The sequence below is a fragment of the Mirounga angustirostris genome, unplaced genomic scaffold, assembly GCF_029215605.1.
Source record: "Mirounga angustirostris isolate CCGP_5_RB_7025 unplaced genomic scaffold, mMirAng1.0.hap1 SCAF_15, whole genome shotgun sequence".
Taxonomy (NCBI): Eukaryota; Metazoa; Chordata; class Mammalia; order Carnivora; family Phocidae; genus Mirounga; species Mirounga angustirostris.
The window spans coordinates 41,606,367-41,631,863 of NW_026991723.1; the positions used below are offsets into that span (position 1 = coordinate 41,606,367).

A 25,497-nucleotide genomic window follows, 5' to 3' on the forward strand; every position below is an offset into this window, starting at 1 on the left:
GAACTAATGAAATAGCATCTTGGCCCAATTTTACAGTGAGAACATTTTACCTTGGTTTGATTGGCAAACACAACCTTAGGCACTGAGAAGTAGGATTGAGGAAATGAGGGAGTAAATCGTGAGAAGCACAGATGCTGTTCCTGATTGTGAATGTGTGTATAATGGGTTTGAAAATTACTGATAATTAAAATGAGTACATGTTTGAACCCTCTGAGATGGTATTATGTTTTAATAGTTTTAAAACATCATTAATTGTCATACACGTTAGATGATGATTTTCTTTCCAGTGTTTTGAACGTGAAATAAAAAATGGTTGTAACTTTCTGTTTTATTCTATGTAAAATGTAGATTTATAAATCTCATTGAAATACTTTATTTCCCATTGAGATATGTGAATAGCTTGAGCTTTGGTTCTAGAAGTAAAAAGAGGGCACGTTCTGCATGGAGCACTGGGTGTTATGCACAAACAGTGAATCATGGAACACTACATCTAAAACTAATGATGTAATTAGTTTTAGAACAAAAAAATTAGAAGTACAAATATTCTTAATTTTCTCAGTAAAGTTGATTATATAATGAGTAACTTTATTAGAAAGAGAAAAATGATTTGTGATCTAAGCACACATACATACAAATGACACCATTTTCTCCTAAAATATGATAATTTGTCCTACCATTTTCTGTTTCTTAGTTTTTTTGTTTTCATTTTAACTTAAAACTTTTATGTGAACTTAAGGAACGAAACATAGTAGATGTATGGCATTTGGGGAGGTGCTACAAAGACATGTTTTGTGAGCATATCTCATTCTCTGTTGCATATCCCCATTTAGATAGGTCACCTGGAGTATATCTGTAAAAACAAGTCTGATACGATGAGAGAACTTCAGCAGACCCAGGAAGACACCTTTAACAAAGTGGCCGAGCAGATCAAAGCCCAGGAGAGCTGCTGGCACAAACAAAAGAAGGAACTGGAGCTGCAGTACTCTGAGCTCCTCTTGGAGGTGCAGAGGAGGGCACAGGTACGCTGCTTCTGCAAAGAGCTTTAGCAATAGGGTGCTCAGTCTTGTGCTATTTCGAGTGTTTTCCTTTAGTACCAAGGCCAAATCAGTTTAGAACTCTTTGGGAACCACATAGAACTTGTTAGGCACACATACATATGATCATGCAAACACACACACATACTCACAAATGGGTGTGTGTGCGTGCTCGTGCATGTGTGTGTGTGCGCACGCATGCGTGTGCCTGCATGTGTATTAAGGATTGTCTTGTACTTAAGTTGGAAAGTAGATAGGTTTCTGGTTAAGACATCCTAGACTGCACTGATCAATTAAATGCTAAAATTGTATTTCCTTTATTTATTTTTAAAACAAAAGGTTAAGAGATTTGGTAAAATGTTATCAGTTTTAGTGTAGATACTCTTTTATCCAGTTTATTCCAATTGTAGGGGTTCGTGTGTGAACCATCATTTTAATTCATTTGGGGTTGAAATTTGTTATACCTCCTAACATTGTATAAGATCTAGAGTTATAGTTGTAGACCCCATAGCAAAATAATTGACTGTAGGATGTATCATGTCTTCTATGTTGGATTCGATTGAGACCAGAAGTTATGAGTAGTTAACATGGCTGTATTTTTTCCTATACAAATTATTGTCCTCATAATTTATATTGTTAACTGTCATCCCTGCCCAATCAGGAATAACTTAATGATAGTGTACACTTTCTTTTGGTATTGACTTTAATAATAGTTCATGTGTTCCCAAGATAAGATACTTAGGAACCTGACTCAGTATTTAACCTCTTTATTTGGTCCATACATATATTGGTTCATACTTATATTGGCAAGTTTAATTAAAAGAAAGAAATCATATTATTTTTGTTTGTCAATAAACAGTTTCAGATTGCTTAAAATAACACCATTCTGCTTTCCCAAACATAAGGGCCCTATGTGAACTTATGCCTTCCTCTGTGAATTTGAATGAATTAATACTGTCTAAAAGTAGCCATGTGTTTGGTGTTGTACGGTGCTCTGTGATATGGTTTGCTTTTTCTACTACTGAGTAAAAGACCTAAACAATTTATTACAGTTTCTTTAGAGGTAGCATTGACATACAGTGAAGTGAACAGATCTTAAGTGTACAGCTTGATGTTTTGATCAATGCAAAGACCCATGTAACCATATCCCACTTAAAACTTAAAGTATTTCATTACCCCAGAAAGTTCTTCTGTGCCCTCTTCCAGTTTCCATTCCATAGGCAACCAGTGTTCCAATCCTATCATCATAGATTAGTTTCACTTGCTCTTGAGTTTCCCCTCAATGGAATCATTCAGTATGGAGTATTTGGTGGTTGGCTTATTTCACTCAAAATATTTTTTGGTACTCACCCATGTTGTTGTGTGTGTCAGTAATTCATTCTTTTTTATGGTCAAGTAGTATTCTATTTTATAATTATACCGCAATTTTATAGATTGTGAGTTGATGGATATTTCAGTTGTTTCCAGTTTTTCACTATTGTAAATAAAATTGCAACAAATACTATTGTAGAAGTGTTTTGTTGACATATAGTTTTCATTTCTCTTGGTTAAGAGTTCAATTGCTAGATCACAGGATAGGTGTATGTTTGTAAAAAAAAAAGTATCAAAGTTTTTTCCAAAATGGTTGTATCATTTTCAATATATGAAAGTTTCTATTGTTCTTCATCCTCTGCAACATTTGGTATTGTCAGTCTTTAAAATTTTAGCCATTCTAGTTGTTTTAAAAAGGTATTTCAGGGGCGCCTGGGTGGCTCAGTCATTAAGCGTCTGCCTTTGGCTCAGGTCATGATCCCAGGGTTCTGGGATCGAGCCTTGCATCGGGCTCCCTGATCAGCAGGAAGCCTGCTTCTCCCTCTCCCACTCCCCCTGCTTGTGTTCCTGCTCTCGCTATTTCTCTCTCTGTCAAATAAATAAATAAAATCTTAAAAAAAATAAAATAAAAAGGTATTTCCTTGTGGTTTTAATTAATATTTTCTTGGTGATTAATAATGTTTAGCGGTTTTCATGTTCTTACTGGTTATTCTTATATCTTCTTTTGTGGAAATATCTCTTCAGTTATTTGCCCATTAAAAAGTTGGGATTGTTTGTGTTTTTATTATTGATTTGTAAGAGTTCTTTAGATATTCTGGATATAAATAATTCTTTTGATGATAACAAGTTTTAAGATTTTGATGAAGTCCAACCTATAAATCCTTTTGAGTATTTATTTTTATGTGGTAAGCAATGTGTATATACTCCAAAGTTGTGCAGATAATCTCCTATTGTTTCTGCTAGAAGATTTATTTATTTATTTATTTATTTATTTATTCATTTATTTATTTTTAAAAGATTTTATTTATTTATTTGACAGAGAGAGAGAGCTAGGGAGGGAACACAAGCAAGGGGAGTAGGAGAGGGAGAAGCAGGCTTCCCGCGGAGCAGGGAGCCTGATGCGGGGCTCGATTCCAGGACCCTGGGACCATGACCTGAGCCGAAGGCAGATGCTTAATGTCTGAGCCACCCAGGCGCCCCATCTGCTAGAAGTTTTAAAGTTTTAGCTTTTATGACAAGGTCTATGATCCATCTCAAATTAATTTTTGTATTTGATGTTAGGTAGAAGCTGAGGTTCATTTTCCCCCTATATTTATTTATTTTTCCCACATCACTGTTCATAACTTTACTTTCCTCATTGAATAGCCTTGGTCCTTTTGTGAAGACAAAATAAAACAAAAACAACTGACCATATATAAGAACCACAGGTTTGTTGGGTATACCTAAAGTTTTGCCTTTTCCAGGATGTCATATAAATGGAGTCATACAGTACGTAGCCTTTTGGGTCTGACTTTTTTTCACTCAGCAAAATATGTTTGGAAATTATTCATGTTGTTGCATATATCAGTAGTTCATTCCTTTTTACTGCTGAGTTATATTCCATTGTATGGCTGTACCACTGTTTGTTTATACTTGCTGATGGGCCTTTGAGTTGTTTTTATTTTCTAGCAATTATGACTAAAGAACCTGTTGTGGATAGGTTTTTGTGTGATCATAAGTTTTTGTTTCTCTTGGGTAAATACTTAGAGGATTGTGATTTCTGGGTTATATGGTAAGTACATATTTATATGTTATATAAATGGTTATATGATGAAAACTATGAAATTGTTTTCCCCAGTGGCTGTACCATTTTGAGTTTCCACTAGCAATGTGAGGGAGTTCTAATTGCTCTGCATCTGTGCCAGCATGTGGTTTCATAATTTTTTTTCCTTTTTAGATAGTCTAGTAGGCAAGGAGTGGTTGTGGTTTTAATTTCCATTTTCCCTAATGAATAATAATGTTGAATGTTTTTTTCATATGCTTTTTGCCATCTGTATATATTCTTGGGTAAATTATCTGTTCATATCTTTTGCCCACTTTTTAATTGGATTGCTTGTTTTCTTGTAGCTGAATTTTGAGAGTTGTTTATATATTCTGAATAGAAGCCATTTGTCAGGTGATTTGCAAATATTTTCTCCCATTCACTTAAAAGTACTTTTGCAGAACAAATGTTAGGGGTCCAATTTTATTGTTGTGCATGTATTCTTCTGGTTTTCCCAGCACCGTTTGAAGAGAATATCTTTTACCCATTAGGTGTTCTTGGCTCTCTTGTCCAATATTAGTTGACTGTATATACCGGGTTTTAATTCTGGGCTCTTTATTCTGTTTCATTGGTCTCTGTGTCTATTTTTGTGCTAGTATCATACTGTTTTTATGACTATGGCTTGCTGATGTTATGATCCTATATATAGAAAACTTTAAAGAGCCAATCAAAAAACTGTTGGGATTAATCAATGATTTCAGTAAAGTGGAAGGTTAAAAATCAACTAACAAATCATGAAATATTGGAAAAAGAAGTAAAGAAAACTATCCCATTCACAAAAATCATAAAATACTTAGGAATAAATTTTACCAAAGAAGTGAAAGGTCTCTACAATGAAAACTGTTAAGACTTTGCTCAAAGAAATTGAAGACACAAACAAATGGAATGACATCCTGTGTTCACGGATTGGAAGATTTTACATATTGTTAAAATGGCTGTACCACCCAAAAGCCATCTACAGATTCAATGCTTTCTCCATCAAAATACCAAAGGCATTCTTCACAGAAGTAGAAGAAACAACCCTTAAATTTGTATGGAATCACAAAAGACCGCATTAGCCAAAGTAGTCCTGAGAAAAAAAGAACAAAACCAGAGGTATCACACTTCTGATTTTAAACTTTCCTATCCGTGTTATCACTTTTACTGTTCTTTTTCTTCCTTTTCCTTTTTAAAAATTTAATTCAATTAATTAACATATAATGTATTATTAGTTTCAGAGGTAGAGTTCAGTGATTCATCAGTCTTATATAATACCAGTGCTCATTACATCACATGCCCTCCTTAATGTCTATCACCCAGTTACCCTATTCCCCCACCCCCCTCCCCTCAGCAACCCTCAGTTTGTTTCCTATGATTAAGAGTCTCTTATGGTTTGTCTCCGTCTCTGATTTCTTCGTTTTATTTTTTCCTCTCTTCCCCTATGATCCTTTGTTTTGTTTCTTAAATTCCACATATGAGTGAGATCATATGATAATTCTTTCTCTGATTGACTTATTTTGCTTAGCATAATACCCTCCAGTTCTATCCACATTGTTGCAAATAGCAAGATTTCATTTTTTTGATGGCTGAGTAGTATTCCATTGTGTGTGTGTGTGTGTGTGTGTGTATACACATACATCTTCTTTATCCATTCATCTGTCAGTGGACATCTGGGCTCTTTCCATAATTTGGCTATTGTGGATATTGCTGCTATAAACATTGGGGTGCAGGTGCCCCTTCAGATCACTACATTTGTATCTTTGGAGTACATATCTAGTAGTGCAATTGCTGGGTTGTAGGATATCTCTGTTTTCAACATTTTGAGGAACCTCCATACTGTTTTCCAGAGTGGTTGCACCAGCTTGCATTCTCACCAACGGTGTAAGAGGGTTCCCCTTTCTCTGCGTCCTCACCAAATTCTTTTGTTTCCTGAGTTGTTAATTTTAGCCATTCTGATTGGTGTGAGGTGATATCTCATTGTGGTTTTGATTTGTATTTCCCTGATGTCAAGTAATGTTGAACATTTTTTTCATGTGTCTGTTGGCCATTTGTATGTCTTCCTTAGAGAAATGTCTATTCATGTCTTCTGCCAGTTTCTTGACTGGATTATTTATTCTTTGGGTATTGAGTTTGGTAAGTTCTTGATAGATTTTGGATACCAGCCCTTTATCTGATTAGACATTTGCAAGTATCTTCTCCCATTCTGTCGGTTGTCTTTTGGTCAACTGTTTCCTTTGCTGAGCAAAAGCTTTTTACCTTGATGAAGTCCCAATCGTTCATTTTTGCCTCTGTTTCCCTTGCCTTTGGAGATGTGTCTAGCCAGAAGTTGCTGTGGCCAAGGTTGAAGAGGTTGCTGCCTGTGTTCTCCTCTAGGATTTTGATGGATTCCTGTCTCACATTTAGGTCTTTCATCCATTTTGAGTCTATTTTAGTGTATGGTGTAAGGAAATGGTCCAGTTTCACTTTTCTGCATGTGGCTGTCCAATTTTCTCAACACCATTTGTTGAAGAGACTTTTTTCTATTGGATATTCTTTCCTGCTTTGTCAAAGATTAGTTGACCATAGAGTTGAGGGTCCATTTCTGGGCTCTCTATTCTGTTCCATGGATCTATATGTCTGTTTTTGTGCCAGTACCATACTGTCTTGATGATGACAGCTTTGTAATAGAGCTGGAAGTCCGGAATTGTGATGCCGCCAGCTTTGGTTTCCTTTTTCAACATTCCTCTGGCTATTCGGGGTCTTTTCTGGTTCCATACAAATTTTAGGATTATTTATTCCAGCTCTGTGAAAAGAGTTGATGGTATTTTGATAGGATTGCATTGAATCTGTAGATTGCTTTAGGTAGCATAGATATTTTCACAATATTTGTTCTTCTAATCCATGAACATGTGTCTTCCTCAATTTCTTTCATGAGTGTTCTATAGGTTTCTGAGTACCGATCCTTTCCCTCTTTGGTTAGGTTTATTCCTAGCTATCTTATGGTTTTTGGTGCAATTGTAAATGGGATTGACTCCTTAATTTCTCTTTCTTCTGTCTCATTGTTAGTGTATAGAAATGCAATTGATCTCTGTGCATTGATTTTATATCCTGTCATTTTGCTGAATTCCTGTATGAGTTCTAGCAATTTTGGGGTGGAGTCTTTTGGGTTTTCCACATAGAGTATCATGTCATCTGGGAAGGGTGAGAGTTTGACTTCTTCTTTGCCGATGTGGATGCCTTTGATTTCTTTTTGTTGTCTGATTGCTGAGGCTAGGACTTCTAGTGCTATGTTGAACAACAGTGGTGAGAGTGGACATCCCTGCCATGTTCCTAATCTTAGGGGAAAAGCTCTCAGTTTTTCCCCATTGAGAATGATATTCGCTGTGGACTTTTCGTAGATGGCTTTTATGATATTGAGGTATGTTCCTTGTTCCTTCCCTACACTGTGAAGAGTTTTGATCAAGAAAGGATGCTGTACTTTGTCAAATGCTTTTTCTGCATCTATTGAGAGGATCATATGGTTCTTGTCCTTTCTTCTATTAATATAGGGTATCACATTAATTGATTTTTGGATGTTGAACCACCCTTGCAGCCCAGGATCCCGCTTGGTCATGGTAAATAATCCTTTTAATGTACTGTTGGATGCTATTGGCTAGTATCTTGAGAATTTTTGCATTCATGTTCATCAGGGATATTGGTGTGTAATTCTCCTTTTTGATGGGGTCTTTGTCTGATTTTGGGATCAAGGTAATGCTGGCCTCCTAGAAAGAATTTGGAAGTTTTGCTTCCATTTCTAATTTTTGAAATAGCTTCAGTAGAATAGGTATTAGTTCTTTTTTAAATGTTTGGTAGAATTCCCCTGGGAAGCCATCCGGCCATGGACTCTTGTTTGTTGGGAGATTTTTTTTTTTTTAAGATTTTATTTATTTATTTGAGAGAGAAAAAGAGTGAGAGAGAGCATGAGCAGGGTGAAGGGCAGAGCGAGAAGCACACTCCCTGCTGAGCATATGGCCCAATGTGGGACTTGATCCCAGGGCTCCAGGATAATGACCTGAGCCGAAGGCAGACACTTAACCAACTGAGCCACCCAGGCGTCCCTGTTGGGAGATTTTTGATTACTGCTTCAATTTCCTTGCTAGTTATCTGTCTGTTCATGTTTTTTATTTCTTCCTGTTTCAGCTTTGGTAGTTTATACATCTCTAGGAATGCATCCATTTCTTCCAGATTGCCTAATTTGTTGGCATATAGTTGCTCATAATATGTTCTTATAATTGCATTTCTTCGGTGTTGGTTGTGATATCTCCTCTTTCATTTCATGATTTTATTTATTTGGGTTTTTTCTTTTCTTTTTGGTAAGACTGGCTAGGGATTTATTGATCTTATTAATTCTTTTCCTAGTTTTGTTGATCTGTTCTACCATTCTTTTCTATGGTTTCTAGTTCATTGATTTCTGTTCTAATCTTTATTAATTCTCTTCTTGTGCTGGGTTTAGGCTTTATTTACTGTTCTTTCTCCGGCTCCTTTAGTTGTAAGGTTAGGTTGTGTATTTGAGACCTTTCTTATTTCTTGAGAAAGGCTTGTATTGCTATATACTTCACCCTTAGGACTACCTTTGCTGCATCTTGAAGGTTTTGAACAGTTGTGTTTTCATTTCCATTTGTTTCCATGAATTTTTAAAATTCTTTAATTTCTTGGTTGACCCATTCATTCTTTAGTAGGATGCTTTTTAGTCTCCATGTATTTGAGTTCTTTCCAAATTTCCTCTTGTGATTGAGTTGCCGTTTAAAAGCGTTGGGAATAATCCCAATCTTTTGGCATTGGTTGAGACCTGATTTGTGACCCAATATGTGATCTATTCTGGAGAATGTTCCATGTGCACTGGAGAAGAATGTGTATTCTGTTGCTTTGGGATGGAATGCTCTGAATTTATCTGTGAAGTCCATCTGGTCCAGTGTGTCATTCAAAGCCCTTGTTTCCTTGTTGATCTTCTGCTTAGATGATCTGTCCATTGCAGTGCGTGGGGTAAGTCTTCCACTATTATTGTATTATTATCAATGTGTTTCTTTGATTTTGTTATTAATTGACTTATATAATGCTCCCATGTTAGGGGGATAAATATATACAATTGTTGGATCTTCTTGTTGGATAGACCCTTTAATTATGATATTGTGTCCTTCCTCATCTTTTATTATAGTCTTTGGTTTAAAATCTAATTTGTCTGATATAAGGATTGCTACCCCAGCTTTCTTTTGATGTTCATTAGCATGATAAATGGTTTTCCACCCCCTCACTTTAAATCCGGAGGTGTCTTGGGCCTAAAAATGAGTCTCTTGCAGACAGTGTATTGATGGGACTTGCTTTTTTATCTAATCTGATACCCTGTGTCTTTTGATTGGGGCATGTAGCCCATTTACATTCAGAGTAACTATTGAAAGATAGGAATTTAGTGCCATTGTATTACCTGTAAAGTCACTATTTCTGTATATTGTCTCCATTCCTTTCTGGTCTATGTTACTTTAAGCAAAGAGAGACCCCAAAAGTAAGTATTTCTTGCAGGGCTCATTTAGTGATCACAGATTCTTTTAGTTTCTGTTTGTCTTGGAATCTTTTTGAAGATTTTGAATGACATCCTCACTGGATACAATATTCTTGGCTGCATATTTTTCCCATTTAGCTCCCTGAATATACCATGCACGTCCTTTCTGGCCTGCCAGGTCTCTGAAGAAAAGTCTGCTGCCAGTCTGATGTTTCTACCCTTATAGGTTATGGACCTCTTGTTCCGAACTGCTTTCAGGATTTTCTCTTGGTCTCTGAGATTTGCAAGTTTCACTATTATATGTTGGGGTGTTGACCTATTTTTATTGATTTTAAGGGGGGTTGTCTGTGCCTCCTGGACTTGAATGCCTGTTTCCTTCCCCAGATTAGGGAAGTTCTCCCCTATAATTTGCTCTAATATACCTTCTGGCCCACTCTCTTTCTCTCTCTTTCCTCTTCTTCTGGGATTCCAGTTATTCTAACATTGTTTCCCTTTATGGTATCACTTATCTCTGAAATTCTCCCCTCATGATCTCCAGTAGTTGTTCATCTCTCTTTTCTTCAGCTTCTTTATTCTCCATCATTGGTCTTCTGTATCACTAATTCTTTCTTCTGCCTCATTTATCCTAGCAGTTAGAGCCTCCATTTTTTTTATTGCACCTCATTAATAGCCTTTTTGATTTTGACTTGGTTAGATATTAGTTCTTTTATTTCTCCAGAAAGGGCTTCTCTAGGGTCTCCTATGCTTTTTTCAAGCCCAGCTAATGTCTTTAAAATTGTTATTCTGAACTCTAGTTCCAACGTCTTACTTATATCCATACTGATTAGGTCCCTGGCAGTCAGTACTGCCTCTTGTTCTCTTTTTTGAGGTGAGTTTTTCCATCTTGTCATTCTGTCCAGAGAAGGATAGGTGAATGAGAGAACAAAATACTAAAATGGCAACAACAACCCCAGAGAAATATACACTAAACAAATCAGAAGAGCCCTAAAACAAAAAACAAAAACAAAAACAAAAACAAAATTAAAACAAAAGAGAATATAATCAGACAGGTGAACAGAACAGAGTAATACGCTGGATCCTGTGTGTGTTTTGGTCTGTTTGTTAGAAATAAAAACTTAGATATATATATATAAATAAAATTAAATACATCAAAAGGATGGAATGTAATTGTAAAGATGAAAATTTAAAATGACTTTAATCAAAAAAAAAAAAGGAGAAGAAGAAGAAAAAAAGAGAGAATATGATCAGACAAGTGACAAGAACAGAGCCACTAGATTCTTGGTGTATTTTGGTCTGTTAGAAGAACCTACATCCCAAAATTGTGAAGAAAGAAAAACTTACGCTCCTCCCAGGATCTGCTGATTGTTGGGTCCCTGCTGAAGAGCAGTGGCCTGACTGTTCCGCAATTCGTGGTTTATGGCAACCCTGAGCTGAGAGCCCACTCCTCGGCTCTGTCTTTGCAGCCTGCTTCCCACTCTGATACCTGGGAGCTCTGCTGCACTCAGGCACCCCTGGTCTTCCTGTGACCTTGAGGATTCTGAGACCACACTGTCCCACCTAGAGTTCCGCCCTGCTTCGCCACTTGAGCACCTTTCAGGCAGGGATGTTCCTCACTGGAGCAGACTTCTAAAGGTTCTGATTTTGTGCTCTGCTTCTTTTTTTTTTTTTTTTTAAAGATTTTATTTATTTTTTGACACAGAAAGAGAGACAGCGAGAGAGGGAACACAAGCAGGGGGAGTGGGAGAAGGAGAAGCAGGCTTCCCACTGAGCAGGGAGCCCCATGCGGGGCTTGATCTCAGTACCCTGAGATCATGACCTGAGCCGAAGGCAGATGCTTAACTGACAGAGCCACCCAGGTGTCCCTTGTGGTCTGCTTCTATATCACCTTTCGGTAGCTGGCTGAGGGAGGCTCCCTACCCCCATGGTTTATTTTCCCATATATCCCCTGGATTCACTTCTCCGCACACCTCCTACCTTGCAGAAAGTAGTTGTTTTTCTTTCTTTCTTTCTTTTTTTTTAAAGATTTTATTTATTTATTTGACAGAGAGAGAGAGACACAGCGAGAGAGGGAACACAAGCAGGGGGAGTGGGAGAGGGAGAAGCAGGCTTCCCGCTGAGCAGGGAGCCCAATGTAGGGCTCGATCCCAGGATCCTGGGATCATGACCTGAGCTGAAGGCAGATGCTTAACCGACTGAGCCACCGAGGTGCCCCAAGTAGTTGCTTTTCTATGTGTAGAGTTGCAGCTATTCCTTTCTTAGATTTCCAGTTGAGTTCACAGGTATTCAGAATGATTTAATAGCTATCTTGCTGGATTCCTGGGGCCAGACAAAAAAAACTAAGGTGTCCTACTCCTCTGCCATCTTGGACTCCTCCCCCAACTCACTTTTATTCTAAATATGCAGAAAGGCATAGCAGTTCATTTTCCTAACTAAGGGAATCAATGATCACAAATGCTAATGTTTTAAGAGAGTCTCTCACTGAAGACTTTTTCCTGAAGAACATGTGACACTCTAGGCTTTGATCCATGGGTACACAATTTGAAAGTATCATTTTCATTATTCCTAAAAGTACATTAATAATATATATTGACATATTGTCTATATTATTTATATACATATTTGAATTTTTGTAAAATATAATTGAATACACAGCAGCAATTCATTTGGGTTTTATAGTTGGTAAATTGCTATTATAATGCATATTATGGGATGTATAAATTTTATTTTAGGAAATTTTGTTATGATTAATTCTATATTTCTGCTTTTTTCCCCCAGAGCTGCAATGCAAATAACATTATTTTCATTTTATATTACTTAATGTATTTTCAAAAATTATATTGATAAGAACATAAAGAAGAAAAATCCACAATTGTTATAGGATTGTAGGTTGTAGAGGATGTTTGGTGTTAGATGAGTATAGCTATTACAAGAGGCCATCTGCTGGAAAACAAATGACTTATCTATAGAGCCCTGTGTTTAATGTTTGGTTATTGTAAAGAAATGGCTAGTAAAAGGTTAAATAAAAAACAATTTTTTATTCAAATTGTTTTTATCTGAAAAAACGTAGGAGAGATATTTGCAAGATTTTTGAATGTGTAAGCTTTAAAACAATTAGTGAGAATGCTATTAGATAAATGATACTTGTAGAACAGGAAGCTTGGTTTTAGTATCACAGCATGTTTTTAGCATTAGGTAAAATGTGCTGGCCATGTGGTTGGGTAACTCTTAAATTTAAATACTTTGGAGCCATCATGTAAATACATCTCAAACATGTATGCGTACTGAAGCACCTGGGCAGAGTGCCACATTAATTCTCTTATTAACTTTGCTTTTGTTAATTATTTATGTTCTTTTATCTTTTCTGTCTGAAAAAGATGGAATTACTGGAATAAGCACTCCTTAGTAGAAGTAAAGATTTTTGCCTGTTAGTTAAGTATGGTTAACCTTCATGTAATATTTATTGTAAACACTTTAGGTTTATTTGACATCTTGGTAAAATCAAGTGAGTTGAGAATGGAGAATAAAAATCAAAGAAATTCAGGTTCATCATAATATATTGCATTTTATTTCTCTTGTATGACAGTATTAAGAGTACATTTGGCAAGAACGGATTCGTGTTATTAGATGATGAAACTTTTTTTCTTTTTAATTGGGTTCCAAAAATATTCCAAGCTTAGCTTGTTTATATGATTGGAGGTGATATGTATACATGGCTGCCTGGAATGATCACAGGGAGTTAGTTTGACACAATCCTATGCTCACCACGCATTGATGGACTCTGAGTTGGTGTGAAGTCCTTTGCTTCTGAAATAATTGCTTTAGGATATACATATTTTTTTTTAGTAAGGCTGTCAGTTGAATTGCACAATGCTCAATAGATTTTTCAATGCTTTTTTATAACTTTATGCGTCTCCTCTTACTCAAGCCCCACAACAACCATGTGAGATAGGTCATTTAGGTATCATTTCTATTTTACAAATGAGGAAACCAAGGTTCAGAGAACTGATACCAGTTGTTTGTGTAGCAAGAAAGTTCTAGAATTGGGATTAGAATAGAGGTAACAGATGTAAAATGGTCAGCCCCTTGCTTGGCATTTAGAAATTGTAAAGTGAACATTATGTGCTGTTTTAATACATTTTCATCTTCCTGATCTTCCAGTCCTTTTTGCATACAACACCATTTCTACGCTACAACACTATTTCTTTTAGAAATATATGCTGTTTTTGTATATCAAATAATACCTGAAAATGGGTCTAGTGACAGCTCAGTTTCATATTTCTTGAACTTGCATTTCCAAGTGATTCTTGATTAATGGTTAAATGTGATAATGTATGAAAAACCAGTGACACACTGTCAGCCACCCACAGATGCTAGTTCCCTTATCTCTTATTTCTCTCAGACTTCTTTTTTCCCAGAGACTGAATTTTTAGTATATTCTATTGCAAAATTGCTATTGGTAAGAATATCAAGATACCTTTTATATAATGTATTTAATATTAATAAAAATGTACTTTTTATGTTATATACCAGATATATAGGGCACTGTGTTCCATGCTGTGGTATTAACAAAGCGATATAGTCTTAGTTCTTTCCTCAAAAACTGTCAACTTTAGTTGGGAGGTCATCCCTTAAACGAGAAATTAAATAATATAGAGTTTATCACAACAACTCTGTGTAATTAATTCCCAAGAGGATGCTATGAACTTAGGAGAGGAGGTGTCAATGTTTAAAGTTTTTATAGAGGAGACTGGAGCCAACCTGGGCGCTCTTGCCAGGGTCTGAAAACCCACAAGGAAGGGAGACCTGAGGCAGGTCAGAATAGAGAGGTAGTGCTAACTTATCAACAATCTGATGTAGTTATCTTTTAACAGTCGGCAAATCAAGCATCTTGCCTATGTTGACACCTTTATTCTCAGTCTAATGATAGGAGAACTCTGTCCTTTCGAAGGTTTGGCTTATCCAAAGGGCACTTTATAATTTTTACTGCTTTAGAAACAAAAATAAATGGAGGCACAGACCATTTGGGCACATAATATTTTTTGTCATGCTAGACTTACAAAATAAAGATAGTGTTTTTAAGTTAAGTAAATAATCATTACGGGATTTGAATATATATGAAGGTCAGATAGTGGAATTTCTAGGTCATGTGGTAACTCCACATTTAACTTTTTGAGGAGCTTCCAAACTGTTTTCAAAAGCTGCTGCATCATTTTAACATCTTCACCAGCAAGGTGTGAGGCTTCCACTTTCTTCACAAAATGTGCTTTATTTTTAACAGAGAAGTACTTACATCGTAAGATAAGCAGGTGAATTTATTGTATTTTAAAATATTACCATTGCATAAAAAGACAAGGTATGCAGCTTATAAAAATAAGACATTTTTAAATGAAGTCCTTTGATGTCTATGTATCATTGAATGTCCAGTTTGCATTTTGTCTTTTGCCAACATAAAGAATAGGAACTCAGGAAGCAAAAGTGATAAAAAAGAATTTTACTCTCTAGGGAAGTGTCTAATTTCTGACCCAAAGTCTCATAGTTCATGGAGCACTGTAAGGCATCCCACGGAGCCTGTGTATTTTAGGAAGTAAGTGTGTGATTCATTAGGCAAAGAAGGTATCTCCCCCCGACCCCCATTTTGGATGCACTTTGAATTTATCAGACAGTAGAGGAAAGCTAGTATTTTTGATATGCCAAAGAAATCTGTATAAAAGATATCCATACTATATTTTCATGGTTTTTTTTTTTTTTTTTTAGTTCTTCAAAATAAGAGTGTTGTTTTGGAGGAATTTGCTAATGTTATTTTTGAAATTAAACATACCCAGGAGCAGGTTATTTCAGTACTAGGAATGCTTTTGTCCCATTTGAAGGCGATGTTCCTTATGTTTGCTTTAAAAATATTGGCCTTCAATCTCCTTGGGTAAAGAACAGGATTTTTTTTTTTAAAGGGAAAAATTGCTCTTATTGCTGTTTCCAGTGTTACCATCAAACAAGCTTTGTTCTTCAAGAATAATTCACTGTAAATAATGCAGTACCTCTGAAGGTCCCTGTGGAATATCAGAGTTAATTTTAAAACAGAATTCTGACATGCTGATAAGTTCCAAATTATATTTGGAAATTATATCTTTTTCTCTATTATATTTTTCTTCTCCTTACATTTGTAAAGCTTTTTATCCATTTGGTATATATTCAGTGTCTGTTATGAGCAAAAAACTGTGCTTAGCACCAAGGAACATCTTATAAAGGATTATTTAATTTTTTCAATATTTACTAAATACCTACAGGGTATGGAGCACTGTGATAGGCACTACAGTAAATATTTCCTGGCTTCTAGGAACTGGCACTCTACTGTATTGGAGGGAGAATAGATATACACATATGAAATAAGTAAGGAGCAGTGTAGGAATTAAATGTCTGAGTGATATAAATAAGTTCAGAGAAGGTCAAGGTCAGTGTGAGTAAGGATTATAGTGAAAGGCGTCATGGAGTAGATAGACCCTGAAGTGGGCTCTGAAGATGGTTAGGATTTAAATAGTGTTAGGGGAGAAGGCCAAGGACCTGGGGGTGCTAGAGAACATGGCTAAATTGTGAGAAAGAGGGGTGAGTCTCATTTCTGGATAGTAAAGGAGCAGACCTTTCTCTCCTTTTTCATCAGGTTGAGGATCCCAGGAGAAGTGAAACCTTTGCAGCACGAGGCATGTGGGGGTGTTGTGACTTGAGGAGAGAACCCTGGTTCAGTAAAGACAGAGGTTAAACAATAGGATTGGACTGACCTAATGTGACAGTAACACTGAAGTGGGCATGAGTAGCTGAGGGTGAAGAGCTGGAACTAGCATGGGTAGCCATGGAGATGGATCAGGATATATTTTGCAGGTAAACCCAACTGTATTTGCGGATGGCTTTGATTTGGGAATGTAGAGATAGGGGGAAAGGCGGTATTAAGACTGACTAAGTTTTTGGTTTGAACAGTTGGGTAGTTGTTGGTTCCATGTATTGACAGAAAGGATTATTATGGATATGTTTAGGAGGCAAATCAGTAGTACTGGACTGGTTACTTTAGCTTGAGAGGGCTATGGTAGCTAAGTGGAGATGCCTACGGGGCAGTTAGATTGGTGATTCTGGATCTCAGTGGAGACAGTAGGGATGCAGAAATGTAATTGTTAAGAAAGGAACAAAACTCTCATTAAGTACTAATGTTATTGAGGTTTTTGTGTTGTTAATATTTGTTAATAAGAGCTTTAAAAATTTAAATATTTTTTATTATTCCTAAATCTTTAATTCACTCTGCTAATTAATTCTAGTTATCTAGTTCAATATTGGTCTGGGTGATTTTTTTTAAAGATTTACGTATTTATTTCAGTGAGAGAGAGAGAGAGAGTGCAGGGGGAGGGGCAGAGGTAGAGGGAGAGAGAAACTCAAGCTGACTTCCCGCTGAGCACAGAGCTCATGGGGCTTGATCTCAAGACCCTGAGATCATGACCTGAGCCGAAACCAAGAGTTGGACGCTTAACCGACTGCACCACCCAGGCACCCCTTGGTCTGGTTTATATTTAAAAAAATAACAATTGATACCTGGTATCTTGATTATAATTACTTAAACCAAGAATGACAGAGGACAGCAGAGTTATTAGACAATTAAATAGTATTTAGAGATTATTTATTTTTACTTTTTAATTTATTTTTTAAAGGATATATACACCCTTTTATTTTTTATTAGTTTCAGAGGTAGAATTTAGAGATTGTTTATTTTTATTTATAAACAAACTTCATATGTATTCTTAGTCCTATTTTTACTGTTTTAGCAAGCTGTGAATGGCATTCCTTTCTTATAATACAAATCATAGGCGTCTCATGAAATCATCCATAGTGATAGTAATTAATAGTATTCAGCACTTTTAAATGTATAATCATTACAAGTGATCAAAACTTGGGGGTCATGGAATGACATGAGGATCTTCAAAAATTGCTTCTTTTATTTATTTATTTTTTTAAATTAAAAAAAAATTTTTTTTAATTTATTTGAGAGAGAGAGACAGACAGAAACAGCATGAGAGGGGATAAGGTCAGAGGGAGAAGCAGGCTCCCCGCTGAGCCAGGAGCCCGATGTGGGACTCCATCCCAGGACTCCGGGATCATGACCTGAGCCGAAGGCAGTCGCTTAACCGACTAAGCCACCCAGGTGCCCCAAAATTGCTTCTTTTATATTACCACTGCTTCTACCAGTGGTAGAAGGGGCACTGGAATGAAATGAAAACTGGCCGTGGAAGTCTGGAATCCCAATTCTGTTTTTAAAACATTCCAGCTTGTTCCTGGTTTTCTCTTCATCGAGAGAAATGGGGTGTTTTGGGTAGTGTATTTCAGATTTTTATCCACTTCTCACATTTTGATTACTCTCTCATCCTCATCCCAGGACTGCCAGTTTCTGGTTGCCCTTCTAAAATGCTGTCAGCTTCAACCTGAAGCCCTGAAGTGGGCCAGCTGTATACGGTAGAAGAATTTGAGGTCTATCACGTGCTAAAATTAACTAAATCTTTTCCAGAATGGGCTTGCTTTACTTTCAGCTCTCTTTCCTTTTTTTTTTTTAATTTTTAAATTTTTATTTTGTTTATTTTTAAAATTTTAATTCCAGTAGTTAACATACTTTCAGCTCTCTTTCAACAACCCATTTGATTTTGACCAATGATTTCATGTTTTATTTTGAAATATTTTAAAATATTGTTAGCAAATATATCTCATCACCATTTTTGTTGTTGTTGTTCAAAAAAAGTGTTTTTTGTTGAAAACACACTTCTGCCTGAGACTTTGAGAACTGTGAATGTGTACATAGGCAGCCACCTGGAATCCGCTGAGGTTAATTTTTATGTCTCCTACCTAGCTGTGGCCAGTATGCCCCTTTTATCTTGGATTTTCTAGAATTTTCCTGTTTTCCCCTCTAATTGAACTAGTGGAATTGATTGTGGAGAAAATACGGAGTTAACCATTGTAATTTCTATTTGCTCATCTCATTCCATCCCTACGCCCTGCAACTCTACTGCTACCCTTGGCAGTCTTTATTAAGATTTCTGATTCTCCCACCCATTAACTAAAGCAGAGCGACTTCCAGGATCTTATGGGTATTCATGGCTTTCCAGATAGTTTAAATTCCGTAGCTTAATCATCTATTATCTACCTACTTGTCAATTTTCCATCATTCTCCTCTTCTCTTCAGGCATTCTGAATTGTTTGCACTTCCTTAGAATACATTATCCTGTTTCTGGCTCTTTTTCCTCCACACGCTGGTCTTCCTGCCTTCTTTAGCCACAATTCAGGTCAGTTTTCCCTTTTCTTAAAGGTTGCTTCCCTTAAAAGGGTATCTCACATCTGCTTCCAAGCGGTCCACTTGGTTAGTGCTTTTCAGAGTTTCTTGCTTCTTTCAGCTGCTCCCAGTGGGACACCACTTCCTTTACAAGTGTCCTTGTATGGAGCTCTGGGACACAGTCCCAGGGATGAAATCCTGCTACCCCAGCCTGGCCAGTGGTGGAGATGTGGTTGGGGCAAGCCACAGTTCCTTTATTTCCTGGTTCCTTTATTTTTCACACACCATAGATACGGCTGGGTCAGACTTTAGAGAAGAGTTGGATTACATAAAGGGAATTATAATATAGAAACATTTAAAACCATGGCTAAAATACAGTTTTTCCCCTGCCCAAGGGAAAGCATCCAGGAAGTTGAATCCTTCAGAGAGTGGCTTCTTGTTGACTTCCTTTACTTATTCGTACTCAGGACCGTACCTCCGAGGGCCTTTTTCTACTCACTGCGCACCTTTTGGGAATCTCATCCCCTAGCCGTGGGGTTGGATTTGGCCCAAGAGTTATTTTTCTCAGCAGTATATTTCGACAAGTTTGAATTTGTTTGGCTACCGCGCCTATCAGCATTGTCCACGGTAGGCTTTGACATCAAATCTTGAGGAGTAGGCAAGAGTTTGTATTATTTTCTCCAACTCTGATCATTAAATTCTTATAGGATAGCTATGATTAGCTTCCTTATTGGTAGTTTTTTTTTTTTAATTCTTTCTATTATATACCCCACTACCTTTGTCATATCCCTCCAAAAGCCTGTCAATATCATTTTGTGCAAACTCCCTTTTGTATACCTCTGGCAATCTGGCATAGTTTTATCATAGCATTATGCCACAATAATTGATTTGCTTGTCTGTTTTTCTAGCACATGGAATTTAGTGAGTAATCAATAAATGTGTATTGCATGATAAATGAATCAGTAAAGGAAACTGGGATCTGTTATCTTCTGAAATTTACTCTACCTCAGCAGTTCCTTAATGATTAGGCATAAGATTTCATAGAGAACTAGTTTATTTTCTAGCGATTAAAATATGTTGTCTGCAGTTGAAATTTCTTTGTGTTTCAAAATTGTTTTGGCTTGCAAGTCCCTTGATGAGGGAAAAAGGATCAGAGAACTGCTGAGGCCCAGCTTACAGTTAGTTATTTCTTCCCACCGCTGGAGCTGTACTTTGTTCAGTGTTCTGTCTTGGGAAGGTAAGAAGGAGCTGATATGAGAGTTTGTCCTGAGAATCAGTTTGTCCTGAGAATCAGTATGTCCTCATCCAGTAAACAGCAGTCAAGTGCTATTTGTTGTATTTTTTTCTTAAAGAGTTTATTTATTTGAGAGAGAGAGAGAGGGAGGGAGAGCACACATGGTGGGAGGAGGGGCAAAGAGAAAGGGAGAGAAGCAGGCTCCCCACTGAGCAAGGAGCCCGATGCAGGGCTCGATCCCAGGACCCTGAGATCATGACCTGAGCCAAAGACAGACACTTAACCGACTAAGCCACCCAGGCGCCCCTATGTTGTATTATTGATTTAACCCTTTGCTTATTCTGGCAAAACGTAAAGTCTTTTTACATATAGGAAAACTTCTATTGGTGGTATAATTTCTGTTTAAAAGCAGGAAATAAAAGTTAGTGAGGAATGGAAGAAGAGAAATTTTCCTTTCTAAATGTGTGCATTTATGTATAAGTGTACAGGAAATTCATGAAGTACTTTTAAATTTACATGTTCGATTTTATGTGAAGCTTCTATGTAAGAGGATTTAAAAATCAGTGCGCACATTTAGAGCTAAGCCATTTGGCTCACTGTTGCTCTGTCATACTTATTTTTGGATATTTAGAACATGGATCTCTTGAAGAAGTTGTCAGCAAAAGTTTGTTTTCTTTCTCTAGAAGTAATAAGATGACTACGTTTCATATATTTTATTTGACTTCTTACAGAAATTTCAAGAAATTGCTGAAAAAAATATGGAAAAATTGAATCGTATTGAGAGGTCACATGAACAGTTGGTTCTTGAAAATTCACGCTTCAAACACATGTTATCACAGACTCAAAGGGAACAAACATCGTTGCTGGCAGCCTGTGCATTGATGGCTGGTGCCTTATGTCCTCTCTACAGCCGATCGTGTGCCTTATCTACACAGAGAGATTTTCTCCAGGAGCAGGTCAACACCTTTGAGTTGTTCAAACTGGAAGTTAGGACTCTAGCCCAGGCTTTGTCAAGTGTAGATGAAAAGAAGCAAGAGGAAGCCAAGATGAAGAAAAAACCATTCAAAGGATTGATACGTGTGTTCCGGAAAGGTGTTATTGCAATTTTGGCAGCAAATAGGCTCAAGATTTTGGGCCAATCATGTGCCTCTCTTTTTACCTGGATGGAAAGTTTCAAAGAAGGTATAGGCATGTTAGTGTGTACAGGAGAGCCCAAAGACAAGCATAAATTTCCAAGTAAGATCATTTATGCTTTTTAAAATCTAAGTTGAAAACATACAATGTGACTATGTTTACCTATTATGTAAAAACTTAAAATCATTTAATATGTCAAATCATGTAACATAGTCCCATGTATATATAGATATGTATGTCTGTATGGGTAAATGTATATTTATTCATAAATTGGTTTTGATTCTTTTGTTATGACTATTAAAATTTAAAGAAAGCAGCAAATATAATTTCAACTTTGTCTAGCTTTATTATATATATATATATATATATTTAGCTTTAATATATTTGAATGCTCTTTTCACAGTAAAGTGGAGAGTTTATATAGTGATTTTTCAATTAAGTCAATCCAGAGACTCTGCCCTATTTAAAATTAATTACCAGTATAATTTATTTTCACTTTCTATGAATCACTATAAAATGATCAGAGTTAAATGAGGAATTGAATGAAAATGAGACAAATGTAAATGTTCCAGTTAAATTTTTTTAAATGCTTGACTATTCTGGGGAAACAATGATTTCAATTATTAACTTTTAAAAATCAAGCTATTAAGTAATATAAACAGAACTAAAGAAAAATTTTCTTCTCTCTTTGTTTTGAGAAAGGGAGAGAGAGCGAGTGAGAGAGTGCATGAGCGAGGGTGGGGTAGGTGGGGAGGGACAGAGGGAGAGGGAGAGAGAGAGAATCTTAAGCAGGCTCCATGCCCAGCGTGGAGCCCGACATGAGGCGCGATTTCACAACCCTGAGATCATGACCTGAACCGAAATCAAGGGTCAGATGCTTAACTGACTGAGCCACCCAGGTGCCCCATCCTCTCTCTCTCTCTCTCTCTTTTTTGACTTCACCTAATTCATGTAATATATAAATAAATTCTCCGTCAAATCTAACATTTCTTGTAGACTTTTCCGTACTAGGCAAAGTTCTGTCTACAAATTTTGATCTATTTCTTTAATAGCCAAGCGTTGCTATGAATTTTAAACATGGATTTTAAATGTTTGTAGCATTGCAAGATGGATTTCTTTCTTTTTTTGCAGAGCATCAGAAGGAGCAGTTACGTTGTTTGCAAGCGCTCAGTTGGCTTACCAGTTCTGACCTCCTAGCTGCAATAATCACCTCTATGGCTGAGTTACAGGAAGTCATTAGTAAAACAGGTACGATTCCCTCTTCTAGGTCCTTGCAAAATACACTTACACATAAATCCTAATAAACCATCTAGGAAGAAAATGTATTTCTTTTCATCTTTCTTTTATTCAGGCAGAGAAATGATGAAATCTCTAATGATGTAGAGAATTAATGTAAATTTTGGTGGGTAATTTTGTCTTGATTTATGGGGAAATTAAATGACATTTCTTGTGAATGTATCCACCTTATTTTTTCCCTTTGTGATCTGATTTTCCCACGGAAATCTCATTAGCTTTTTTATTAAGTAATACTGGTAATGTTCTTGCAAATGTTTTAGTCTTTCTTAATTTCTGTTTCTAGCTATACATTTTAGAAGTTTGAGTAATAACAGAACCAGTAGAAAACTTCTTGTTTGGTGATATGTTTTTATTTTTCTGAACTGATTTTAAATAGGGTTAATTTGAATAGTCAGTTTCTTTCCACCAGCCATGGAACCACCTATAATCAGTGATTTCCAAAGGTCTAAAAATTTTTTTCATGACTCAGATTGCAGGATATGTTTGTATGAAAAGTTCAATGAAAACTAACTTCTCAAGAATAACATACAGTTACCTACTGGTTAAGCTATGTCATTGGACTAATTATGGTCATTTCAGACACATTAACAGTAAAAATAATATAACGGATTTGGTAACACTTACCTACTTCATGGAATGTTGTAAGCATTAATGAAATAATAATTTAGGATGTAGTTTAATTCTTTAGACAAGTCTGCTATATACATGCACATCATTTATTGTGATTTCACATATCTAAATCTAGGTTCTTATAGTGGGAAACTTAAGATTCAAAGATTATTTTTAGATTGTGGCCATCAATGTTGGTAAGCCTTATGCATCTCTAATATTTTGGCAAAACCTCAATGTACTGGATTTGAAGTCTGAAATAAAAGTCTAAATAAATGTATTTTAAGTATGTTGGCACTATAGCTTCAGAACAAGATTAACATTCTTTTTTTTTTTTTTTAAAGATTTTATTTATTTATTTGACACAGAGAGAGAGAGGGATCCCAAGTAGGCAGAGCGGCAGGCAGAAGGAGAGGGAGAAGCAGGATCCCTGCTGAGCAGGGAGCCTGATGCGTGGCTCAATCCCAGGACCCCGGGATCATGACCTGAGCTGAAGGCAGACGCTTAACCGACTGAGCCACCCAGGCGCCCCAAGATTAACATTCTTGAAAGAACTTAGTGAAAGTTTTGGGACTTAGTTTAAAAAACAGATTATTTGTGTTCATCATATTCTTTGTAGGTATGCGAACAATTAAAATAGATTGGTTTCTTTTTTTTTTTTGAAGATTTTATTTATTTGATAGAGAGAGACACAGCGACAGAGGGAACACAAGCAGGGGGAGTGGGAGAGGGAGAAGCAGGCTTCCCACCGAGCAGGGAGCCCGATGCGGGGCTCGATCCCAGGACCCTGGGATCATGACCTGAGCCGAAGGCAGACGCTTAACCGACTGAGCCACCCAGGCGCCCCAAAATAGATTGGTTTCTTAAGCTATGATCCTTTTTATATCATTACTTTATCTTTCCTTATCACTGTGCTGTATATGCTTTAGGAGATAAAAGAAAAATATGACTTGGATCTGGACCTCTAGAAAATATGCACAGTGATTATAGAACAAGATTGACAACTTATGAACAACTTTAGGCAGAATGTAATCAAGGATTGAATGAGGAAATACTGGCTTTAAATGTAAGAACCCATAAAAGATGCAGCTCAGAGTAGGCTTACGAGTATTGGGAAGGCTTCAGGGAGCCCATCTGAAGGCTTTACCTGGGCCTAGAATGACAGATAGTAAGTTACAGAAGAGGGACAGCATCCAGATGGAGGGCAGAGCTTTAGCAGAGCTGCAGAGGTGGGAATAAGCACAGAATGGGAAGAGGGACATTAAGGAGATGGAATGGAGACCCATGCCTTGCACGGCTGGCTTATACATGGTGATAACTAAAATGTGTTTTTTATTATAACTATATTGGAAAATAGTGAGGGAAAAGGTGGATCATTGGCATGGGATCAGATTATAGACTTTTTTTTATTTTTTATTTTTTTAAATTTTATTATGTTATGTTAATCACCATACATTACATCATTAGTTTTTGATGTAGTGTTCCATGATTCATTGTTTGCGTATAATACCCAGTGCTCCATTCAGTATGTGCCCTCTTTAATACCCATCACCGGGCTAACCCATCCCCCCGCCCCCCTCCCCTCTAGAACCCTCAGTTTGTTTCTCAGAGTCCATAGTGTCTCATGGTTCGTCTTCCCCTCTGATTTCCCCCCACTTCATTTTTCCCTTCCTACTGTCTTCTGTTTGTTTTTTTTTTTTTTAACATATAATGTATTATTTGTTTCAGAGGTACAGGTCTGTGATTCAACAGTTTTACACAATTCACAGCGCTCACCATAGCACATACCCTCCCCAATGTCTATCACCCAGCCACCCCATCCCTCCCACCCCCACCACTCCAGCAACCCTCAGTTTGTTTCCTGAGATTAAGAATTCCTCATATCAGTGAGATCATATGGTACATGTCTTTCTCTGATTGACTTATTTCACTCAGCATAATCAAAAGGAATGAAATCTTGCCATAGACTTTTTTTAAAAAAAAAGACTTTATTTGAGAGAGAGAGAGAGCATGCACGTGAGTGAGCATGAATGGGGGAGTGGGGGGAGAGGGGAAGGGCAGCAGGAGATGGAGAAAGCCTGATGTGGTGCTTGATCCCAGGACCCTGGGATCATGACCTGAGCCAAAGGCAGACGCTCAACCAACTGAGCCACCAGGTGTCGCAGATTATAGAGGTTTTATAAAACTAGACAATGATCTCCCTGAGCACGTTTTCCAAAAGTGGACTATTGCAATATTTTAAAGTTAAAATATTGACACAATGGTTATTTGAGACCCTGATAAAAATATGTG

At 36.8% G+C, this 25,497-nt stretch overlaps 1 protein-coding gene across 1 annotated transcript in view; it reads left to right on the forward strand.

The window, feature by feature from the left end:
• Positions 1–25,497, forward strand: part of CCDC171 (coiled-coil domain containing 171) — a 304,666-nt gene that overhangs the window by 123,565 nt on the left and 155,604 nt on the right. The window contains exons 16-18 of the mRNA XM_064580122.1: positions 831–1,019; positions 20,898–21,402; positions 22,432–22,548. Of these exons, the coding sequence (XP_064436192.1) occupies positions 831–1,019; positions 20,898–21,402; positions 22,432–22,548 (811 nt within the window). The remainder of the gene's footprint in view (positions 1–830; positions 1,020–20,897; positions 21,403–22,431; positions 22,549–25,497) is intronic.